Source organism: Haplochromis burtoni, unplaced genomic scaffold, assembly GCF_018398535.1.
Source record: "Haplochromis burtoni strain Fernald_Lab_line unplaced genomic scaffold, NCSU_Asbu1 Contig_157, whole genome shotgun sequence".
Classification (NCBI taxonomy): Eukaryota; Metazoa; Chordata; class Actinopteri; order Cichliformes; family Cichlidae; genus Haplochromis; species Haplochromis burtoni.
Genome location: NW_024582518.1, coordinates 509,108 through 533,622, shown reverse-complemented (window position 1 = coordinate 533,622; position 24,515 = coordinate 509,108). Strand labels below are relative to the sequence as shown.

General features: G+C 38.6%; 3 protein-coding genes across 4 annotated transcripts; all 3 read right to left on the bottom strand.

Moving 5' to 3' along the window:
• Positions 1–389: 389 nt before the first annotated feature.
• On the bottom strand, positions 390–6,123 carry f7 (coagulation factor VII). The gene is made up of 8 exons (XM_005932727.3): positions 6,063–6,123; positions 4,671–4,834; positions 3,625–3,649; positions 3,246–3,359; positions 2,495–2,641; positions 1,584–1,690; positions 1,241–1,361; positions 390–982 (listed from the first exon to the last, which is right to left on the bottom strand). The coding sequence occupies exons 1-8, from the start codon at positions 6,121–6,123 to the stop codon at positions 390–392; spliced, it is 1,332 nt and encodes a 443-aa protein (XP_005932789.2).
• Positions 6,124–8,086: 1,963 nt separating this feature from the next.
• On the bottom strand, positions 8,087–16,331 carry f7l (coagulation factor VII, like). Its single transcript, XM_005932728.2, has 8 exons — positions 16,201–16,331; positions 14,602–14,765; positions 14,384–14,408; positions 14,114–14,227; positions 13,898–14,038; positions 12,707–12,795; positions 9,535–9,655; positions 8,087–9,130 (listed from the first exon to the last, which is right to left on the bottom strand). Exons 1-8 carry the CDS (start codon positions 16,289–16,291, stop codon positions 8,583–8,585), a joined length of 1,293 nt encoding a protein of 430 aa, XP_005932790.1. The 5' UTR covers positions 16,292–16,331; the 3' UTR covers positions 8,087–8,582.
• Positions 16,332–17,221: 890 nt separating this feature from the next.
• On the bottom strand, positions 17,222–23,624 carry LOC102310164. Of its 2 annotated transcripts, none has more exons than XM_042224985.1 (9): positions 23,270–23,360; positions 22,600–22,813; positions 20,505–20,627; positions 20,175–20,407; positions 19,958–20,095; positions 19,693–19,880; positions 19,072–19,151; positions 18,886–18,969; positions 17,222–17,976 (listed from the first exon to the last, which is right to left on the bottom strand). In XM_042224985.1, exons 1-9 carry the CDS (start codon positions 23,327–23,329, stop codon positions 17,831–17,833), a joined length of 1,266 nt encoding a protein of 421 aa, XP_042080919.1. In that variant the 5' UTR covers positions 23,330–23,360; the 3' UTR covers positions 17,222–17,830. The 2 variants fall into 2 exon arrangements, with proteins under 2 accessions (XP_042080919.1, XP_005932788.1); XM_005932726.3 differs by lacking the exon at positions 23,270–23,360 and adding an exon at positions 23,373–23,624 and having other exon boundaries at positions 17,223–17,976.
• Positions 23,625–24,515: the final 891 nt, after the last annotated feature.

The window sequence follows — 24,515 nt, the reverse complement described above, 5'->3', positions numbered from 1 at the left end:
TGTCCTCAGGATGGGAAAGGGGAGGGTTAAAATCGTGAATAGCTCAGCATGGCAATTCTAAGTGTTAATTGTCATTCTGTCTACAAAATGCAATGAAAAATACATTCACAAGGCTCGTTTTAATTAAAAAAAAATCCAATACATTGTTCTATCATCTGTTCAGAGAAAACCAGTAAAGCATCACATTTGTAAAATAATGTTTTGTGTTTTTAACGATTTGATGAACTTTCTTAAATATGCAGAACTGATCAATTGAAATCAAACCACCAAAATTTGTAAGCGAAATACTTTCTGCAAAGTTTTTAATGAGAATCTTAGCAGTCAATCAGAAAAGTGAAAACGCAGTATTTGGTTATATGAGCTATGCTAAGCTAAGTTAATCGGGTCTTTCAGGTGGTAAGGTTGTGCATCAGAGTCTTGCTGCTGTTCCTCGGTTGATCTGGTGTTGCCGTCCGGTTGTGGATCCACTCAAGGTAGTTGGACACTCGGGTGTAGATGCCATAGTTCCCCGGTCGGGCGCAGCCCTTCCCCCAGCTGACGATCCCCAGCAGGAAAGTTGTCGTCTTATACTGGGTCACCAGGGGTCCACCGCTGTCACCTTTACACGAGTCCTGACGACCCTCAATATATCCGGCGCAAAACATGTTCTGAGTGAGCACTACGCCACTCTCATCGACACAGTCCTGCGTGCGGATTCGCGGCACCTTCAGGCGTCGAAGGATCTGTGCGGTAGGCCCATTTTCGCTCCGCCTCCCCCAGCCACTCACTGTGTGCAGCCGGATCATCCAGAGCACACGGGTGGATAGATTCCATGTAGGTAGGCAGACTGGGACAGCATACTGGGTATAGATGATGGGAGAAGCCAGGCGGAGGAGAGCGATATCATTGTCTGCAGTGCTTGATACGTAGTTTTCATGCATGATAATCTCAGCCACCTGGATGAGCTGCTCGGTGCCTTCATTCACCGTAATGTCATGCTCACCTGACAGAAAGAAATATAAGGCAGCTCAGATTTAATCCTTTGAGCACAATTCAAAGTTAAATTGAGATTAATTAACAGTGATTTGAAGTATGCTTGTGTATTTTCATTGTCTAATGAAAAGATTTATAGACAGGTAGCCTCCTATTTTTTTTAGGGTTGTCATCATTTTAAGAGGTTTAGACTCCTGTCACTCTCCTGTTCTGCTTCATAAGTCAGACTTGCTTGAACAGACGGCATATTTAACTATGAGATTCATACCTGCAATGACTTTCAGGAACTGGACCACGATGTCTTCCATGCAATGAGAAGCTGTGATGATCCATGTAGGTTTATAAATCACTCCTCCACAGAAACCTTTTCCTTTATACATCAGCAACACCTTCACACAACACAAGAGCACATTTTGTCTGAGCCTTCAAAAAGGATAAAACACACAAAACTAAATTAATATTTGTTGTTCAGAACCAAAAACTGGTTTCGATAGAATCTAAGAGATTAGATACCCTTTTATGTTAGTGGACTCTCTGCTACCCTGGACGCTTAGTTAATAAAAAATCAGACATATTTAAACCGATGAACTCTTCCTTTATCTTGGGCCTACCTGCCAGGGGCATTCACCTTTAGGACATACAGTTCCTCCAACGATTCGGAGATGCTCCTCCTTTTCTTCACCCCGCAGTATGGGGACCATGCCACATGCTATCGGCTCTGAAACAATAACAAATTATTCATTATTAATTTCATTTTGCAAATAATATCAAACTGCAGCTCCGGTTTAACTTTTACTAGTTAAAGGTTTTACTGGTGCACTAGAACTACTTAAGTGTTCTAAGCAATTGTTTATACACTGATGACACACACATGCGGTGGTGGGGAGGTTGGGGGTATAGAGGGCTGGTTTAAAGTAAAACAGGAATTTCATAACTGTTTAGTGCAGCAGGGAGTCCAAAGGTTGATCAGTGAGGCCTGTAGGAACAGACAGGATTTTCCTGTAAATATATAAACTTCAGCGCTATGACGTTCGTCAAACTGAAATACCTGAACAAATATTTTCACTCACACACACACACACACACACACACACACACACACACACACACACACACACACACACACACACACACACACACACACACACATACATATTTTCTGCAGCCCTGAAAAATGTTAAAAAGTAGAAAAAGTGATTGAAATTCTTTAATTCTTCAATCCTCTGATTGTTTGCTAGAATCAAATGATTATTTTCCTTAATTAAAAAAATTAACATTTAAAGAATCATATACACACAGTTATGTAAAATATTGGTGTGATGGATAAACTAAGACAGAATAATTACCATTACCAGCATCTAAATGTTTTTACATATTCTAACCTATGTTTTTGTCTTTCATAGCAAGTATGGGTTTTTAAAGAAAACTGTCATAAACTTTGTTATTGCAAATATGAAAACAATTGTGTTGAGAATCTACAAAACATTTTTCACATTTTGTTCTCTACAAATCACGGTCCAACCTTCTGCTATGCAACTCCGTCCATCAACATGGAGAAAGTAGCCGTCTGCACACGAGCAGTTCTGTTTTTTTTGGAACTCGTCTTCTTCACAGAAGTGCTCACATTCTCCGTTCTCCACCCAGCAGGTATCGATCTCAGCTTTCACCTCTAAAGAAATGTTCATAATTAAATTATGTAATTTGTTCATTTAATCACAAAAAAGTAAAAAGAAATTAAATTATACAAAAAGCAAATAACGGTTATTTCAATTACTTTTCAAGTAGTTTTTCATAAACTGGCGGGAGGAATAATTAATTTTGATAAAGTACATGTTAAAAATTATATATAGCTTAAAAATAAGCCAAACACTTTTGTAAGTCATACACTTTAATTTTATTCAGCATATGATTAAGTAAAATATTATAAATTATAATTTTTATTTATAATTATAATTATAAATAATATTGTAAAAATATTATTTTTATATATAATAATTTAAATAATCACAGTTTTTCACCATCATGAATTGTGAATGTAATTTTAGTTTGCTGAGTTTATGAGATTTTGTGCCTTTATAATTGAGTGTTTCTTTTTCTGTCTAACAAAATAAAATTCCCTTCTGAAAACATAAACATGTTTTGCTGTTATTAACTGAGTGACGTTTATAGTTTAATTTTAATGAAGGCAAACTGCTAGCTAAGCTAATTTAAATAGAAAATACTTCACATTACAGCAGCCAAGTGATGTGAAAATGATCATATTCTTTGCTCACCAAGCTCACAGGTGACTCCATGGAACTCTGGCAGACAAAAGCAGATGTAGGATGAAGCATGAGTGGAGCAACTGCCTCCATTCTGACAGGGATTGGAAATACAGGGGTTTGGTACTATAAGACAACACAGAACACAATGATTTAACATGACTGTATCATATTACATGGTGTTATTGATGATCTCTATTTGGGAAAGCTGCTCTTAAAATCGACATTATAGTTTATATTTTACGTTAAATGTATTAAATCTAAACACAATTCACAAGTTGACTTGCTGGAGTTTCTGAAGGTGGACGTAAAATTGGTCTTCAAGATGTATGTGGTGCTGCGCTAAAAAAACATTTTATTCCAACTACTTTTAACATGGGAAATTGCTTACCGTTGTATGTTTTCCAGAACTCATTCTGAGGAGACAACAATTACAGCAATGTGAAAAAAATAAACCAGCTATCAGACAGAAACATCGGGTCTCCAACAAAGATATGTAAAAGGCAATCTACAAGAAAAACACTTTAGCTGTGAATCCTGCAGATGTTTAGCTTCACATCAAGTTCTCTATAGCTTTGTTGTGTGTCATTTGCTTAGATTTGATCTGCATCTGCTTGCATCTGTGTTTCATCTTTGCGTAGTGCTTTAGTCTCTGCGTTATGTTTGTCTCTTCTTGGACAGCTTCTGTTTGTTTGTGGTAAGCCCGAATGTCTGTGTGGTTGTTTTGAATGTCTTTTAGCCTGTTTGTGATTATTTAGTGTTTTATAAGATTCCTTTGGCCCCTGACTTAAAATGTTCTTGGTTATCTGATTGGTTGCGGCCTACAGCTGTTCACTAAAAAACTAAACTGCGATTTTAGGTTCAGATCAACTGCAAAGCTTTGACATGAACATAGTTTCTTAAGTATTTCTAGAAAATTTTACAAACTATAAATCACTGCCCCCTAACAGCCAATGGGATGGCTTCTTCCCTCAAGTTATAACTGAAAGCCAGCATTAGTAAAAACATTAAGTTTTGTTTAAGTAAGTGAGAAATTGAATAATGCCCTCTCTATTCCTACAAATGACTATGATACGCTTGTCCTCAATTTCTAAGCATTGGCAGCATCCCAAGTATGTTGGAAAGTTAGTATAAAGCACATTTTCACCTCATGAGTTCATGTGGCCAAGTATTTGCCTCTGTTTGTGTTGCTAATTATGAACTGCTATCAATTTGCATGTTTACATGAATGATTGTCTTAAAACTAGTCAGTAATTTACTGAAATAACATGGCTTCAGTATTTAACAGTATTTAATATAAGTATCAATAATTTAAATCTATTCTTAGTTCACACATGACAAGTCCCAATTTTTTTTCCACCTGCTGTTTTCTCCTGTCATGTAAAACTCTTTTATAGAAAACATGTTCAGTGAAGTGAAAATTTAATTTGATTTTACCGTGAGCTCGGTGTGCTCAAACACCTCCCTGGCCTCCTCGTAGGTGCACTTCTCCTCTATACACTCCCTCCTCAGGTCTCCCATCTGCAGCTCCTCAAACCAGCCTGAGTTATACCTCCGAGTCCGAACTAGAACGCCATTGGCTCGATCTTTATCCAGAAAGACTGCCCAACATTTGAAGAAGGGGAGAGTTCATCAGAATAGTTCTGTCTCAATCAGAGTTGGTCATCCAATTCAATTCAGTTTTATTTATATAGCACCAAATCACAACAAGAGTTACCTGAAGGCGCTTTATATTGTAAAGTAAATGTCCTACAAGACTGAAATCTCTACATGTCTATTGCATTGTTTTTAAATTTGATTCTGATCAAAGTTCATCTGAAGCCCTTGTAAAGTCACTGATCACGTATATTATGTATAATTATTTTACAATAAACTGCTTGGTTTCCATGTCTCTGACATGTTTATTTATACGGGACAATGCATTTTAATTACCATGAGCACCTTAATAAACAAAGTAAATATGACGTAACCATAAAGTCTAATTTGCATTTGTGGCTCTTTGCAAAATTGATGGTTTTCATAAATAATTATTTGAAAAACAAAAAACAAATCTATAGAAAACTGAACATAGATGAATAACATAAACAAAAATATACTGATATGACAAATAAATGCTAGACATTAAACATTAAATCATTTATAAAACCTAACACATTAGAAATTACTAAAACAAACCGTAGAGTAAAAATCTCAAACTTTACTGTAATAAAGTAAAGTGCTACATGTAAGAAATAAGAGGCAGCAAATGATGACGCTTTTCTTTAAAAAGGTTCACTGATTATTATCTTAGTTGTCAAATAATAATTTGTTAAAAACTGATTAAATAATCACTGTGGTTGTTTATTTTTACCCACATCCAGTCTCATAACGATAAATATTTGCAATTTTTCCATGATATTTTTGATTTTCTGTGGTTTCCATTTTCTTTCTGTTTGTTTTTTGAATATAATTTTATTTACTTACTTACTCACTTATTTATGTATTGATTGGTTGATTGTACAGGTGACTTAAACTTTTTGCCTCCCCCCCTTTTGGGGTGGGGGGAGGGGGGGAGGGGCAGATGAAACCTTGTGTTTCTAAACACACTTGTTTTTAAGCATATACTGTCCACCTTACAATCAGTGTTTTTATTTGACTCTGCTGTTCCATACTGTGCATCAGATGTCACTGTTAACATGTTAATATTAGCTCAAAATGATGGTCATTCTCGTCCCTCTCACGACAAAAACAGACCTATGATTAAGTGGTTTCACCTCCATGTCACTGCTTAATCCCTGAGCTAACTAATCAATCAATCAGTGATCGATACGCGTAAACGTGTTAGCTCACCTGAAGCCAGCTGGCAGCTGTGGAAGCTGAAGACGAAGATGATGAAGACTTTCAGCCACATAGTTGATTTCATCAGAAAGTTGCTGTGCTGTGTCTTTGTGGGGCTTCGGGTCCAAAGTCCGTCCCTCCTCCTGCTGGTGGTCACATGATCAGTGGAGAAACCTGAATGATGAAACTCTGACCCAAAATCACTGAAAGTTTCTGCCTCCAGATTCCTGATTATCACGGTTTCATTGGTGAATTGGAGAAATTACGCAAACGCAGAGTTTCTTTTGTGTATTTCTGATATAGACGTAGACTTCAAACACCAAGCAGTCAAGCAGCCTACACGAGTTCAGTATTATTCTATTTATTATAACGTGAGGCTGTGTATGTATGTATTATACTTATACATTGTTTTGTCTTGTGTTTAGAAGGTTATTAGACTAAAATCATTCAGTCAAAAGAAGGATTTGACTGACTTGGCTTAATTTGTTAAACTCAACAATAAACAGATATTTGCAGCCAATATTCCACAGTCAGTGTAAACAGAAAGTAACCACTGTTTCAGTTCTAAGATTTTATTTATCAGAACGTAGTGAAAAGTAGACCTTTGCAGGTCTTAGAATTAGATAAATACAACAAAACAAATTACAGTGTCATTGTATATTCAACAAGTATTAAGACAAAATGCAGAAGCAGTGCGTGAAAAACTAAGTACCGTATTTCCCGGACTACAAAGCGCACCTGAATATTAGCCGCACAAGCTAAAATCAGGGGAAAATCCTGTTTTGTACATACATTAGCCGCACCTGACTAAAAGCCGCAGGTGTTTCAATGTTGACTTATCATATGTAAGAGAATATGCACAAAGGGAATTGTCAGGAAAGAGATGGCTGTTTGGAGACATCACTTTTATTAATATTTTGAAAAACAAGTTATGGGTACATATTTGCACATGTAGTACATAACAGTAGCCTACAGCACACCAGAAAAATAGATTCGGACTACCTTTTAGGCTCAGGTGCAGTGACACAGCTTTAACAAGAAGAAAAGTCAGTGATTCACCATCTTTCTCTTCTTCCTGCGCACTAAAACCACCAAAGTCCTCTTCTCCAGTGTCGGATACAAACAGGCTCAGAGTGGCTTCGTCATCCACTCTTCTTCTCTCCTTCGTTGTCACTTTCAAAACCAAAGAAATCCTCATTGTCAGTGTCAGAGTCGAACACCCTCAGAAGGGCAGTGGCGGTGTCCTCCTCTCCATCATGCAGCAGTCCAGCCCTTCAAAATCCGTTGGTGATCGTGGATGTTTTCACACTTTTCCACGCTGTCAGAATCCACCGGTGGAGTTGGGCATAACTTGCTTTTTTGGGCATAACTTGCAAGTTTATCGCCGCTCATCATCCACGACTCCCGCTGAACGCGTACCGCTACTTTGAAGTTTGTTTTTCGCGCTACTTCGTACGGTACTACGTTGCCTGGCGGACGGACATGTGACTAACATACCACTGTTGAACCCCGATCCTTCCGCCACGCAACGTAGTGCCGTACAACAGCGGAACACACAAAACAAATCCGCTCATGGACAATCCATAGAAAAGCCGCACCTGACTAAAAGCCGCAGGGTTCAAAGCTTGTGCAAAAAGTAGCGGCTTATAGCCCGACAATTACGGCACACTATTACTTCTTGTATAGGAATTACAAAAGTAAGTAGAAATTAGGTGCTCATAATCAAATGCACTTGATTATTAATTATTATTATTAAGCCTCACATGGCAGCACATGTTTGGATTCACAAAGTTTCACCTGAACATACTACAACACTTCTGGAACAGTGGTTCATTTGTTTGTACACACGGTCTGAGGCAATTTCAAATTTGTTTATAAAGAACAAACAAATTCACGTAAGAAAATATTGATAAATCACTGATTTGTGTGCATGAAGGACCCACTGTTACTAAATGAGGCCTACTGGTCCTACGAACAGAAGCACATCTACAACAAAATGGCTGAAAAGTGAGTGAGAGGCATGAAAAGAAACAAAAAACACTGAACTTCATCTTTATTGTCAAAAAACAACATTTCAACATGTCGAGTGAACTGATGTCTTTGCATCTTTTAGATTAAACTGATTGTTGGTTGATGGTTTACATTTACCATCACTGTAGAAAACTTCAAAGTTTCTAGCAGATTAATTTATATCTACAAATACAGGCCATTAATTTACTTGAAAAACAAATAATTTTTTAGTTTGTTGATTTTGGATTTTTCTCAGGACCAATTTTATTGTGATGAAATTCCTCCAGCTGACAGTCAAAAATTCTTTTTTTGTTCAAAAAGCTTCTGAAACTACATCTCTGGCATTTTTTAGGTACATGAAGGTGTGGAAGTTAAAGCTATTTGAGCACAGCATCAGAAAATGAATATTATTTTTATGCATTTGTGTCTCCTTCACAGTGATTACTGATCTAATGTTTCTAACACTGGATTCTTACTCTCTTTAACTCTTGAACTGCTTTGACACAGTGACTAAAACCAATTTTAGCCAGTTGCCATGATATTCTCAATCCAGTCCAGGAAGTTTGTGACCTTCGTGTAGACGCCGTACATGTTTTCTTGGCCGCAGCCTTTCCCCCAGCTCACCACACCTGTAAGGAACCAGGTTTTCTTGTAGCGTGTCACCAGTGGGCCCCCGCTGTCACCCTTGCAAGCATCCTGGCCACCACGCTTGAAGCCAGCACATATCATGTTCTTGGTGATGTTGAGCCCGGTGTGGAGGCGGCACTCCTGCACCGGGACCCTCGGCAGCTGCAGACGCTGCAGGTATCTTGAGGTAGAGCCAAACTCTGCCAGACGACCCCAACCAGACACAGTCGAGTGGCGGATGCTTGCCAGCGTCCGGGTGAAGGTGCTATTGCGGGCAGGAAGGCAGATGGGCACGACGTGGCGGCCCAGTTTTACTGGGCGGTGAAGTTTCAACAAAGCCAGGTCGCTGTCGGAGCTAGTCACGTTGTAGTCTTCATGGCACACAACTTTGAGCACCCGCCGCCACTGTTCTGTTTTTTCCTCTTCAATTATGTCATGCTCACCTTGAAAGCGACATTACTTTTAAATGCTACATTGAATTTGGAGCCAGAAGAAAAGTGAGCAAACTGAAAAAAAACTTGAACGACAATTAAGTTGACCTAACATACATAACATACAGTTGACTCACAATATCCACTATGTTAGCAAAACCCATATACTGTTAGATACATTTTCAGAAGCTAGAAAATGACACCTTTCAAATTAAATCAAATATTTTACATTGCATACAATGCTTCAAACAGACAAAAAAAAAAGCCTATAAAGAGGTATGGACATTAAATAAAATGCTATCTGTAACCCTAAAATGAGTCAACATTGACCTGGTGAATGTTATGTGATTGAAGGAAGTAAGAGAGGCCAGACTAGAAGCCAGAATTTGAAGTTACCATTTTTCTAATTGTCTTACCAACAACGATGTGGAGCACGGTGCTAGGTTTTTGATAAACACAGTGAGCTGCAGTTAAAAGCCATCGATCTGACAAGACGATGGCACCGCAGAAGAATTGGTTATTTTCAGCCAGAAGAGCCTGAAAAAAGAGATAAGATACATACAAATCTGGATTCATCTCCCTGTTTACACTGATTTTCAGTCCAGTCCTTGTGTAATTTGGCATATACAGTGGGGCAAAAAAGTATTTAGTCAGCCACCGATTGTGCAAGTTCCCCCACTTAAAATGATGACAGAGGTCAGTAATTTGCACCAGAGGTACACTTCAACTGTGAGAGACAGAATGTGAAAAAAAAATCCATGAATTCACATGGTAGGATTTGTAAAGAATTTATTCGTAAATCAGGGTGGAAAATAAGTATTTGGTCACCTCAAACAAGGAAAATCTCTGGCTCTCACAGACCTGTAACGTCTTCTGTAAGAAGCTTTTCTGTCCCCCACTCGTTACCTGTATGAATGGCACCTGTTTGAACTCATCATCTGTATAAAAGACACCTGTCCACAGCCTCAAACAGTCAGACTCCAAACTCCGCCATGGCCAAGACCAAAGAGCTTTCGAAGGACACCAGGAAAAGTATTGTAGACCTGCACCAGACTGGGAAGAGTGAATCTACAATAGGCAAGCAGCTTGGTGTGAAAAAATCAACTGTGGGAGCAATCATCAGAAAATGGAAGACATACAAGACCACTGATAATCTCCCTCGATCTGGGGCTCCACGCAAGATCTCATCCCGTGGGGTCAAAATGATCATGAGAACGGTGAGCAAAGATCCCAGAACCACACGGGGGGACCTGGTGAATGACCTGCAGAGAGCTGGGACCAAAGTAACAAAGGTCACCATCAGTAACACACTACAACGGCAGGGAATCAAATCCCGCAGTGCCAGACGTGTTCCGCTGCTGAAGCCAGTGCATGTCCAGGCCCGTCTGAAGTTTGCCAGAGAGCACATGGATGATACAGCAGAGGATTGGGAGAATGTCATGTGGTCAGATGAAACCAAAGTAGAACTTTTTGGTATAAACTCAACTCGTCGTGTTTGGAGGAAGAAGAATACTGAGTTGCATCCCAAGAACACCATACCTACTGTGAAGCATGGGGGTGGAAACATCATGCTATGGGGCTGTTTTTCTGCCAAGGGGACAGGACGACTGATCCGTGTTAAGGACAGAATGAATGGGGCCATGTATCGTGAGATTTTGAGCCAAAACCTCCTTCCATCAGTGAGAACTTTGAAGATGAAACGAGGCTGGGTCTTCCAACATGACAATGATCCAAAACACACCGCCCGGGCAACAAAGGAGTGGCTCCGTAAGAAGCATTTGAAAGTCCTGGAGTGGCCTAGCCAGTCTCCAGACCTCAACCCCATAGAAAATCTGTGGCGGGAGTTGAAAGTCCGTGTTGCTCGGCGACAGCCCCAAAACATCACTGCTCTCGAGAAGATCTGCATGGAGGAATGGGCCAAAATACGCAGCTACTGTGTGTGCAAACCTGGTAAAGACCTATAGTAAACGTTTGACCTCTGTTATTGCCAACAAAGGTTATGTTACAAAGTATTGAGTTGTATTTTTGTTATTGACCAAATACTTATTTTCCACCCTGATTTACGAATAAATTCTTTACAAATCCTACCATGTGGATTCATGGATTTTTTTTTTTTTCACATTCTGTCTCTCACAGTTGAAGTGTACCTCTGGTGCAAATTACTGACCTCTGTCATCATTTTAGTGGGAACTGCACCTATATCGGGCTGTCGCGCTGACCTAGTAGGTGTGGCTGTTATTCCTCTCTTCCTCCTCCTGCCCACTACCTGTTCGGTGCTGCTGCGTGCATGGCCGCTGATTAGACCTTGGGTGCAATCAACAACTAAGCACGGCCTGGTGTGCGCCGCCCTGCCAGGTGAGCCACATTAGAGCAATCAAGGGTGGGCGTGCCTAGTAGACCTTAAAATGCATGCAGCAGTCATTTGACCCGTGAGCAACATACTGAGAGGACGGCAAACAAAGCACTTTTCCACTGTGAGGAAGACTTTGAACAAGACGGGCTATCGGTAAGCTCTTGAGCTCACATTTGCTGCACATATATTTGGAACTATGGAAGCTCAGTTGTGCAAATGTTTTACGCTTGGGAAATAGTTGCTGCATTTAAGTTTAAAAAATTATATTGACAAAAAAGAATGTTTAAGTTTGAATAAATTGTTTGTGCAGTTAGTGTTCCCACATATTTATGTTACTTAATATTAAAAATAGTTACCCCCCAAATCCTTGGGTGGATCGTAAAAATAGAGAATAAATGTTTGGTTTTGATTTAAAGAAAATAATTCTTTGTAAAGAAAATCCTTAGTTAAAGTCTCTATTAAAATGTTTGTGAACTCTAAAATGTATACTTTAAAATACAATTGTTTATAAAAAAGTGTTAAATGCAAAGAAGACACATTGTGTATATTTATTTAAGAACCACAGTTAAATTAACACAGTTAACCACATGGTAAATGGCTTTACTGAAGTGTATTTTGTTATTTCATCTGTCTTCTGTGTAATGCATGTAATTTATCTGAATGGTTAATGAAATGTTCTTTATTTTTTTGTTGAAAGGTTTTTTACCTGCTGCTACCTACCTATCTACCTGGTCAAAATAAAGTTGAGTGAAATTCAAAGTCTGGTCTTTTTCAAGTGTGGGCACCTCACAGTCAGAAAACACTTGACAGTGCCTGACTAAATACTTTTTTGCCCCACTGCACCTCTGACAGGCACCCTTCCACAGACAGTTTCTGATGAAGCTTCAGTGATCATCTCCTGTGTCAGCTCTTTTTTTTTTTTTTTTTTTTTTTTTTTTTTTTTTTTTTTGTTGCCTTCCACTTCCCCTTCTGGCCATTATTTGTCGATTTTCCTCAAATTTGTTTGATGCGCTGCACAGCATGCTGAAGTATGTCAAATCTTTTGGCTAATAGCTATTTGCTAGTGGAAAAATACTATTTCATGCCAATCAAACTGTTATTTTGTGACCACTTTTATGACAGTGTTGTTTCTACAAAACTTTTGCACAATACTATATGTCTCTTTATGTATTCTAGTGGAAGATTGTGTATCTTAGCTCATTTTACTGGAGATGGGGCTCTATTCAAAGACTTACCTGCCACGGACAATGTCCTTTGGGACACATTATCCCATTAACAACCCTGGGGGCAAAATGTACCTGAGGCCTTCCGCAGACCACAGCATCTGGACCAGACAGTTAAAGAAACCAAAAGTCAGCCTTTTGCTTCTGACACCCTGAATGATGCTCAAAGACAAACAGGAATTAAAATCAGTCCAAACTTGTGATATCTAAGTTAAAAGCAGTTTTTTGGGTGTAAATATCTGCTAAGAGGTTAATATACCATTCCCGAACCCTCTGTGAATGGCCCTTATGGCCATTGATCAATGGTCTTTCATCAATGGGCTGTGATCAGTGGTTATTGATCAATAGTAATGACAATTTGCATATTAATGGTCAAGGAACTGACCTCACAGCCCATTGTTCATTCAGTGCTAGTTTCAGTCATTGTGCAAATGTACTGTTTATAAGATTGGGGAAACCTGCAGTCAGGTGAGACTGAAGAAGTCACTTGGATGAGTGACGAAACGTTTCTCCCACTGAAAATGTTACGTCCAGATGAACAGAATCAACTGTTTGGGATTTCATTACCTGGATGATTGAGCATGCATCAAGACTAGGTCAAGATGTTGTAGGTAAAGGTGTTGCTTAACATGTGAAACAAATCAATCAAATCAAGGTGCCGTGATGTCCCTGCTCACAGGTAACCTGTACAAATCTAAGAATGTTTTTTTTTTTTTTACTGTCTTCAATCAAGGGCGACTTTAAATTCATCCATGAGCATAAAGCAAGCTGATTAGAACTTGTAAAGCCTGTATTTTTAAAGTATTTGTGTTGGGTCTGCGCTTCCATAGGCCCCGCTAGTTTAGAGACTTATTCTCGTTAATGGCTCTGGGAGCTGAACGCTCCTCACCTGTTCCCTAACCAGCGTCAACCAACCAGTCTTCCTCACAGCCTTTTATTTCCCCGACACAGTTTACACAACAGTCACAGTACACACAAGCACCTCCCATTGTAAAACCACCCTATGGTTCTAAAAGATAAGACTGTGCGTGTGTGTGTGTGTGTGTGTGTGTGTGTGTGTGTGTGGCTGGAGAGGTGGTCAGAGACGCAGGAATGTCTTTGATTCCATAGTTTGAACTAAGACCTACAAATTTAACAATTTGACTCCAACAATTTGTACATGTGATTTGCACTGTACTTCATAAGTGTGTTACTGGCTCAGACCTTCAGGCATGCAGGTACTGTTGTCCAGTTCAAGTCTGTATCCCGGAGCACAAAAGCATATGGGAGAGCCACGCTGAAGCTCTCTACAGAAATGTTCACATCCTCCATTTCTGTAGCGACAGCTGGGGGTGTAAGAACGCACTGCAAGGGAACAATGATAACACTGACTTCCTCTGCACCAATTGAAAACATCAACAGACGTTTTGGACTTCCAACCTTTTTCGCAGTTGTATCCATGGAAACCTGGTGGACATTTGCAGATATAGGTGTCGATGTTTCGAGTGCACGTCGCTCCATTCTTACAGGGAGAGGACAAACATTTGTCCACAGCTGCAAACAGGAAGTAGCAAAGATTTTTATCAAGCATTTCAACAAATGTTTGGAAAACTGAGCAATGTCTTGGTTACAAGTGCGTAAAGAATTCTAGCACTACTTTATTCGCAATGTGTTTATAATGTTCGAAATGTCAAAGCTCAGACTGAGTACCTGTGTATGTCCTCCAGAAGTTCTCCTGAGTAGACAGAGGACCCAAATTCAGTAATTGTTAACAAAACAAATATAAATAAACTAAAAACCATCAAATTCTGTCTTTCAACTACCACCAGCACCATCCATTCTTATGTCACTACCTTGACTTCAGTAACAAAATTTGGTACCAAGTGTTGTGGCATTTTCAATGCTTTTGTTGGTATCTTGAAACTGACCAGCTGTTGTGGGTGGGCGAAAATCTCCCTGGCCTCCTCATAGGAACATTTCTCCTCGATGCACTCACGCTCCAGATTGCCTGTCTTGATTTCCTCCAGGAAAAAGTTTGCTCGACGAGTTCGATGGAGGAAACCGCTGGCCTCAGACTTTTCCAAACCCACGCCTTTGTGTAGAAATTAAACAGAACGACACATGTCAAACTCCAGTTGTGTAGACATAAGAGACATTAATAATGTTGTTTGCATAAGTTTCCTGTATGTTTACTGATATAGTTATTCAGGGTAATCCTGTATTTTTCTGTGATGAAAATCAGTCTCAATTCCATATTAACTTTTAAATCAGCATGAATAATGTATTTGTTTTTGCTTTGGAACAGTTTAGCTGGGTGGATACTGATAGACTTAGAAAAGTAAAACAGCGAGTAAGTACTATTAGTTCTGGTTATAAAAAAAAGATGAGAAAAATAAAATAACAAATTGCTTAACCATTTCACTCAAATAATTATTTAAAAAACATCTTTATAGATAAAAAAAGAAAAGGAAGACATTAAAGATTTTATTTTCAAATATTTTGCTAAATTATTTTTCATTAAACTATATTTTTAAGTTAATAAGAATAATAAAAATACACACATAATGTGCTTTTTACACATAATTACACAGTTAATAGTGGTATACAGTTGAAAGATGTTTGCATTTTATTCTTGTTAATTTGACTGTTAGCATGACTTGGGACCGAATTAATATTGTTTTGCTATTTAAATGCAAACCAGGTTTAAAAAGGATAATACATTTTACATTTTATCTACAGCATAAGTTTTATCACAAAGAACATTGCTGTTAATATAATATTGGCAAACAGGAAAAGCCAACACATTTAAAGACTTTTTATGTGTTTTTCCCTTGTTTGTTTTGTAACTGATTTGACTTCTGTAAACTGTCACAAATGTCCTCATATTTCTATATTTATAATGCTTTGTTTGCATAGTTAAACACTTCTTAAAAAGTTGTAAAATATAATCTTTCATAATTTTACTTTTATGCGTTGTACTTTTATTCTTTTTTTAATTTTTAATTTTTAATCATAGTCATTTCCATTTTTTAGGTAATATAAATATATATTATACAATATTTTGGCAGTTGGTCTTTGGCTATAATAATACCAATATCACTGTTTCACCTGCTACAACAAAAGACTTAAGACCTAAATGTACATGAATACATGGCTGAATAAATATAAATAAATAATGTTCATGTTTTATGTTATTTATTCTGAGCTAGAAATTAGTTTCATTCCTGTTTTTTATAACTGTTTTTTCTTTTTTGTGAAAGAATAATATGCCCTCTCATATCTGAATGAAATAAAATAATCTTGAGTCTAAGTTTATTCAGTGTTCAGATTTATCTTCCTGAAATTTACCTGTAGTGTTTATCGCTTCCCAGTTCATTACAAACCAACATGCTAGCATGACTTTAGCCTCCCGATGTTGTGGAGAGCTGCTCAGAGCTGTGGATGCCTGTGTGCCATCCCTAACAGGTGGAAACAAGTACAGAAAAAGACAAAGAAAATTTCTAAGATAGAGAAGACATAAAACTGACCTTCAGGGATCCCAGTGCATGATGGGATAGAAGCGATGATGAGCAGTAGTAAGACGAAGAGATGCTTCATGTCTCTGCTAATGGACTCCATGTTTGTTCTAAACTTATCAAAGGATCAAAGGTTGAGAACAAACAAACTACAAACCAGCCCCCCGCTAAACCCCCAACAGTACAGCAGCAGGCTTTCCCTATCAGGCTGATGAATGTGTTTTCCTCACAGTTTAATAACAGGTAAATAACAATAAAGAGGAGGTTTAAACTACTGACTTTACAGATTCTGACTAGGTGATAAACTCATGACTTCTAAATGTACTGCAACTCCAAGTCTGGGGCACACTTTAAACATACCAAGATATTTATCACTGATCGGTTGGTGAAGTTGTGAAATGAAGACATGGCGTTAACCAATGAGCACTCCCTGGTTAATCCATCCTTTCAGAGTTTTAGCAAGACCAGAATTCACAAACTGATTTCCTGCAGATTTTATAGGATTGAAATTCCTTTTGGAACCAACTCACCAAAATGGAGTTCAGACTTTTCAGATAATCTGTTAGTATTATTGATTATTGATTAGATCATTTTATTAAAATGGGGAGGCTGTAGCACAGAGGGTAGAGTCGATCATCAGCAGGTTGGTGGTTCGATCTCTGGCTGCTCCAGTCTGCCAATATCCTTGGTCAAGATGCTAAGCCAGAGTTCTCCCTGATGCATCCATTGGAGTATGAATGTTAGAAAGCACTTATGGTGACTCATGATAGATGAACGTAGTTGTATGTTCAGTGTCAACAATACAAGTTGTATAAAGTGCTTTGAGTGCACTGTAGAGTAGGTACAGCCATTTACAAAAAGGCCGGAGGTTCAGTTCAGAAATGCTGAGATGAAGCTTAGCAGACAGCTAACCACCATTAGCCTGATATCTCAGACTAATACAAACTCTGAGCCTCAATACAATTTAAACAGGTCAGTTATTAGAAAGTTCAACCGCATCCACCTGTTAGGAAGGGACGAATTAGCTATAAAGAGATATTTTTGTAACGTGTTTATTTTGCTGTAAAATTGGACATTCAGTGCATGTCTGCCTGGAGGCTGATGCTTGATTTTACCAAATATCTCCAGTATGAACATCTTACATCGATATTATTTTTACATTTGATTTAAAGCATAAACCCATATCTAAGCCTGATATTAATTAATAAAACTGTTAACTATCAGTTATATTTACTTACTTTTCTTACTGAGGATAAAATTTTAAAAAGGTCCATAGAGTTATTATACAAGCCAGTACATATATTACATTCTTTTATTAAATCAAAAATCACACTCATTGAATCATTTAGTTTATTTTTTCCATGCGAGCAAAAACACATATCATTTAAAGGCTGCAGGTGAAATGATGGCAAGGCAAATAATAAATATGTAACGTAAACAGTTCATTGCTACATTTCAAGTTCAAGTTAGCTCTTTTTTTCCCATAAAAATAAAACACATGTGATAAAGAGTTTATTCTTTAAAAACAAAAAGTTTGAATGTGGAATCATCAAGTTTGTAAACAGGAAGCGGTGGAGTTTTTAAAGTTACAGTGCTGTGCGATTTCTGTTCCTCTTCTTTCCTCCAGGGGGCAATAATCTTCTTAAACAATGTCCTTCAGGATGTCAGGGATAAATTCCTGAGCATCTCTTAGGTCATCCTTCCACTCCTGTGGGATGCAATTTCCTGTGTGGGCGCCTCCGGCCCCCAGCAGGGCCCCGAGCGCCGCTCCACGGTTACAGTTCTCACCTGAAGTCAGAACCAAACAAAACGAAAATAAGAACAAACACAACACTGATGTCATACATGCAGACCATGAAATTAAAAAATGAAATTATTAAAAGTCAAAATTAGCCCATCGCTCAGCTATCAGCAGGAGGTTTCTACTGAGTTAGTCTGACTGACACCGAGTGTGATGGAAGGATAGTATGGGCACTGCTTTTATATTAATGAAAGAGAAATAATAATAATAATAATAATAATAATAATAATAATAAATCCATCCATCCATTCGCTTCCGCTTATCCTTTTCAGGGTCGCGGGGGGCGCTGGAGCCTATCCCAGCTGTCATAGGGCGAGAGGCGGGGTACACCCTGGACAGGTCGCCAGTCTGTCGCAGGGCAACACACAGGGACAGACAACCATTCACACTCACATCACTCACACCTAGTGACAATTTAATTAATAATAATAATAATAATAATAATAATAATAATAATAATAATAATAATAGTATAAAGACTCACAAAAACCACATACTGCACTAATTACTTTTCAGTTTTTTATTTAGATTTGTATATTTATAGACTTTAATTCGCTAAAAACAAAAGTTTGAATGTGGACTCATCAAGTTTGCAAACAGGAAGCAGTGGAGTTTTTGATCCTCTTTTAAGGTGCAATACATTGCTGTTTCATACCTACATAAAGACTCTGAATAATTTAATTAATATTAATATTCTATTCATTTTTTTTTTATATAGCACTCGTCACAGGATAAAAACACAAAGTGTGTCACAGTAATATAAAAACAGAAATACATAAAAAAATAAAAAAAACCAAACACTTGTTGTGTGGCTTCTGCTTGACCGCATAAGCCACACCTGGGCAAAGATTTAACCAACAGGAGCCTGAGTGCAAACCAGCATGTTTAAATTTTACCTCCACAGTTGGTGTTTGCCAGGATTCCTCCTTTGGGGTCATCGTGAAACTCGTGGGCCAGGTAGAACAGGCTGGACAGAGCACCTGTTTGTGCAACACAAGCAGGTAAGACAAGCATTTAAAAACAATGATCTTAAGTTTTACCAGCCAGTGAGGTAAAAGAAAGGTTATTGGTCGGATTCTGACCTTTGTTGTAGCAGGCCATACCAAGGTAGTTCACAGCGCTCTGATGGACCTTCAGTCTCTCCTCAGAGGACACAGAAAACCTAAAAAACATTACGGATAACCTTTTACACACAGACGCTGCTTCCAAACCAAGCATTTAGTCTAAAGGAAGTCTGCAGAAAGTGTTGGACAGCTAATAAAAAAGGGCTTTTTACTGTAGACTTTTGTTGTGAATGAACTGCAGGAAGTGTGATTATGAGTGTCATAAAGAATACACTTGTTGTAGGCTTTTAATGTGAACGCCTGGACAGGAAGCATTACTTAATTCTCAACATTTTAGCAAATCCTGAAATACAGAAAAATGTTAAAGTACTCCTTTAAAGCTGTTCCGGGTCTCAAAGAGCTCAAATCCCTGTTTATTCTGAAAGACTTTTACTTCTAAATGCATACAGGAAGCGGTCTCTGGCAGCCGACCTAAAATTCTAATAAATATTTTAATAAGAAATTGTCAAAAACCAAATGCTGCTCAGATGCTTCAAAGTAAAAGTTTTCCAGGGGCCAAAAGAAAGTACCAAGTGGTTAGACTCAACTCTTATTCTGAAACATCTAAAGGAAGTGTTAGATATGTTTACAAAATCTCACTTGGCCGCCTTGCGACTGAAGCTCTGGCAGGCGTCCCAGGCATCCAGTCTCCTCAGAGCTTGCTCAGCCTGCTCACGGACACTGGCCCCGCCCAGTACCGCGTGCAGTGCCCGGCTGTAGATCGTCACGTACTCGGGCACGTTGGGGTGAGGATGGGTGAGCTTTACGAACTCCACCGCTGCTGAAACCTGAGGACAGAGTAGGTTAAAGGTCACATGTTGCTATCTGAGACTGTTTCTTATGTTGTTGATTTGTGTTCGCTTACGGCTCGCTCCTCATTGGCTGAGGCAGACAGAAGGATGAAAGGAAGGATCATGGGAAGGCAGCCAATGGCATCTAGCTGGCAGTCAGGGAACGGAGAGCTCGTTTTCATCCCGGAGCGTTCCTCTGCAAACTTCAGAACCTGGAAAACAGCAAGTAAATTGGTGAAACACTCCAGATGTGGCATGTTACAGCATAGGGGTCAACTGCTTCTGTCCTACTTCATGTGGCGAGGTCGGTTTGCTCTCCTGCCAGTCAGCAAAGAATGAGCGGTGGAAGGATTCAGCGTAGGTGTCCTTGTGTGAACCGGGTGTGGTCAGGAAGTGGACGTAGTCTGATAGAACAGCAGCTCGAGCATCTGGCTGAGAGACGTCCACAAAACCTCTGGAGACAAGTGTCCGAGCCACTCGAAGGGAGCAGAGGATGTTCAGCGTGTTGTCACCTGCCTGAAGACCTTGAAGACCACAGAGAAAGAACATGGACACAACAAAAATAGAAACAAACAACAAAACGAAGGAAAAACAGTGAACTGTAGTATAGGGCGGCAGTACCTCGGTGATAGTGGATCGATCCACTTGAGGAGTTCCACAACTCCAGCTTATCATGGAGAATGACGCTGCCGACCACATTGGCTCGCTTTGCACCAGAAGACCAGTTGGTGCGACCACTGCCGGCTGCAAAATGACAGAGAGGTTAAAAACACCAGGATTAATCAGGATGGAGCTCCTCAAGGCTGTGTCCTTGGTCCTCTTCTGTTTGTCTGTCTCGACACCGGTTCATCCGATCTTCTTCATATTTGGGAGGTGTATTTTTAGGGATTTGAGTTGAGTGCCAAATCTGAGTTCATTTGGATGAGCAGTTCTCATCTTCAGGTTCAGAGTTCTTTTAAAAGTATTTTGCCCACACTGAGTGATGCTTTGCCAGCATCAGTAGGAGGGAGGTTTCTGCTTTTTTAGTTTAAACTAGAGATGGACCGATCCGATATTATGTATCGGTATCGGTTCGATACTGACCTAAATTACTGGATCGGATATTGGAGAGAAATAGAAAATGTAATCCAATCCATTAATTATCACAAAAGCACTTCACAAAACTTGCAACATGGCGTAACTCAGCTCATAATTTTAGCACGTCGGAGCAGTGTGCGTCACGTGATAGAGTGGCTGTGGCTGTGGCATGTGAGACCTGTCGGTGGTCTGGCTGAGCATTTGGAGCCTCGTTACCAAATCGGTATTTTATCTCAGAGAAAGTTATCCCAGAGGAGTAAAGCAAGTGTGTAAGTTCATCTCTGAATGTTTGTAAAGCATTCGCCACGATAAGCTTAACAACCGATATATGGAGCGACTGCCTCTTCTTCTCTCCCTCACTCTCCTGTTGCTACTTCAATCATGAAACTGATCAATGATCAGCTGATCGGTTTTTCTGTCGCAAGTCCCGTTTCTCCAGTTTGTTTTTGGCCCACTTTGCACCAGAAAGAGGAAACCAGTGGATAAACAACAGCAGCACGTTTAAGCTTGATAAGCTGTTGTTAGAATTTACTTTCTACACCAGGATCCTTTTTTACATAGCTGACAGCTGGTAACTGTGCAGGGGCGGGTCTAGCAAAGTTTTGCCAGGGGGCCAAGTAGGGCATTAACAGGTAAAGGGGGGCACAAAGACATACTTTTCTTTCTTATTCTCATGTCTAGCTTTTAATAAATAATTATCTGAATCTTACAATTAAAGTTTTCATCCGACGTAAAATGTATAGAAATCCACTATTGTATATAGTAACTATTAACTCTAATTTACCGCTGCTAAGCTATAGTACCTTTTCCTTTGGGAAGATACCATCTGTGCAGTCTGCACATCTTTCTGTTGAAGAAAGTTGTTGAATCTATTTAAATATTGTAGAAAAATAATTTATTTCTATGCATTTGTTTTACACGTGCATTGAATTAAAGCAGATTACGCTGATTAAGCATCATTAGGCAGAGGGTGGGGGGTGGTTTCCTATTATTTTTGCTAGGAGTTTGGAACCCTATTAGTTAGGTTGTTTAATATTTCTGCTAAGTACTGTTTAGAATACGAGAATAGGGAGGATGGTGTAGGTTTAAGTAAATTAGATTGATCAGTATTGCTGAACTATGAAATGTTTTGGCTGTAGTGCATATAACAGAATAGCTTTAGTGTTTTGTTTTTTAAAACAAATGCAGCAGGATATTTTTAAAAAAACAGTTTTGTTGATTTTGTTGATAAAATGAACTATATCAGATACACATCGGCAGATAAGAAACACATGGACCAGTTGCTGGGTAAAAAATGTACCAAAAATATTTTTACATTTCTTTTACTATACTACATATTTTTAGATTAACTTAAGTGTAATAAAGATTATGTTATATAATATAAACATGCTAATTGGAAAATAGCATAATAAAAAAATCTGCCTTAAATTCATTTTCACTGGCAACCCATTTTTATTTATAAATGTAACATCTTTTTAGGATATTCTTTTATTTAACTTCTACATTTAAACCAACACTCAGACTGTAAACTCAGCAATTTTTTTCATAGACGTATAGAGTTAGACTTCTTGCAGGAGTCTCCCCCTGCTGGTCATTACAAACAATGCAGGTCAAAAGCACCTCTCCAATGACTTCTTACCTGTGTTGGAGAGGGTGAGGATACTGGACGGGTGACGCTCAGGAGGCGAGTTGAAGCCTGATATCCAGCCACCGAAGTCCCTCCTGATGTCGTTGATGTCATAGTACCAGTGGACCGGCATAGACATGGAGTCTGCTGCACACATCGCCCAGAATGCTTCGCTCACTGACCGCCGCATCGCAGACATCTTGGCTGAGGGGAGATGACCTGTGACCTTAATGTGAGGAGAGTTTACAGTCAGTGTACAGATATCTTATGGACAACAGAAAACAACAGTAAACGAAACAACATGAACTCAACATGTACAACAAAAACAAGCCAAAAGAAATTCAGTAATACTAATAATAACAAGCAAAATTCCCAAATGTTAAACAAAATCTAATAATTAAACAGTAAACTAATAAATATATTATTTACTTCTGTTAAAAAAAACCAGCTGCTGTGGTTAGTTGATCAATCCTTCATTCAAATTTACATTTAAAGATTTCTTAAATAAACGATTAATAAATAATTTTCTGGACATTTACAAAGACTCGAACATTTCAGGATAAAAACTGTTTAAAAAAATGTTTTCTTTCCCATTAATCTCCCTCCAGTGATTGCTCAGTGTGAGCTGACATCAATGCGTTACACTCAGCTTCCAGATGAAGCTTTATACACCTGTCCTTACCTGTCGAGTCATCACCCTCAGACACGGATTATTTTTAATCAGGCTGAACGCATTAAACATGATGTTGTGTTAAAGTGGATCAGTAAAGATTGAAGCTGCTCACCTCTGCGCTCTTTGCTCCAATTGATTCTCACGCTGAACTTGCATAAGTTGTTATCACATCGTTACAAAACTGAACAGGAAGTGTCGGACAGCAGAGGCAGATATAAAATAAATTAAAAAATCAAATATTTCTTTTAAAACAGCTCCAATTAGCCTGCGTTTATCCTGACACCTCAAATAAAACTGACGGGTTTTATAAAAATTTCCTTTTGGACGATTTGGGATTTGTTTATATTGACATTTTATAACTGCTTGCTCAGTACGGAGGCCGGTGGAGGTCAATACATAAAAACCGCTCTACGTATCTGCTGCCCTGAATTAGGACTTACAGGCAGTCAGAAAACAGGCAAAAGCCCGGTAAATACACGTGTAGTCTGATCACTAACCCCGTAAAAACCTAAAATTTGATTTATTGAACTATTACATCATGACTTTATCAGAAGAACCAACACAGAAGTTTAAAAACGCCTAGGACAAACCATTTACAAATACCTCCTGGCACTTATCTGGGCTGTTAATGACAGGCATTGTCTAAAATAACTTATCAGTCGAATCTGATGGAAATAGCTCAAGGGTTTGTTGATTTTTTTTTATCCAAAATAACGCTTTAAAGTATTTTCCCATCTGCAAATCTGCTGTTCCTGAATTGTAACAGGTTATATTCAGGGCTGTCTGTCTCTGATAACAGCATGAGTGTTTATATATGTTTAATATTTAATTTCTATGTCATTCTACATTTGGAGAACAATTTGGGCTTGATTTTTTTAAATAAATAAACAGCTTGTTTGATTTTTTTTAATGTATGCAATAAAAACAAATAATACACCATCAAACAATTAGATCGGTTCTCCTCGAGAATGACAGGTACTTTATAAGATATGTTATTACTGGGGCCACCCATTACCAATATTCCTAAAGCTGAAAAAGCAGGTTTTAAACATATTGTTTGAACTGCTAAATGAGGGTGACCATCTTTAACTTAATGTTCAAGGATGTAATAAACTGTTACAAAGGCAACAGATAAAGCCTTGTGCACAGTCAGCAAAGACTGGAAAAATACAAAATATACACTCAACAAAAATATAAACGCAACACCTTTGTTACTGCTCCCATTCCCCATGGGATGGACGTAGAGACCTAAAAT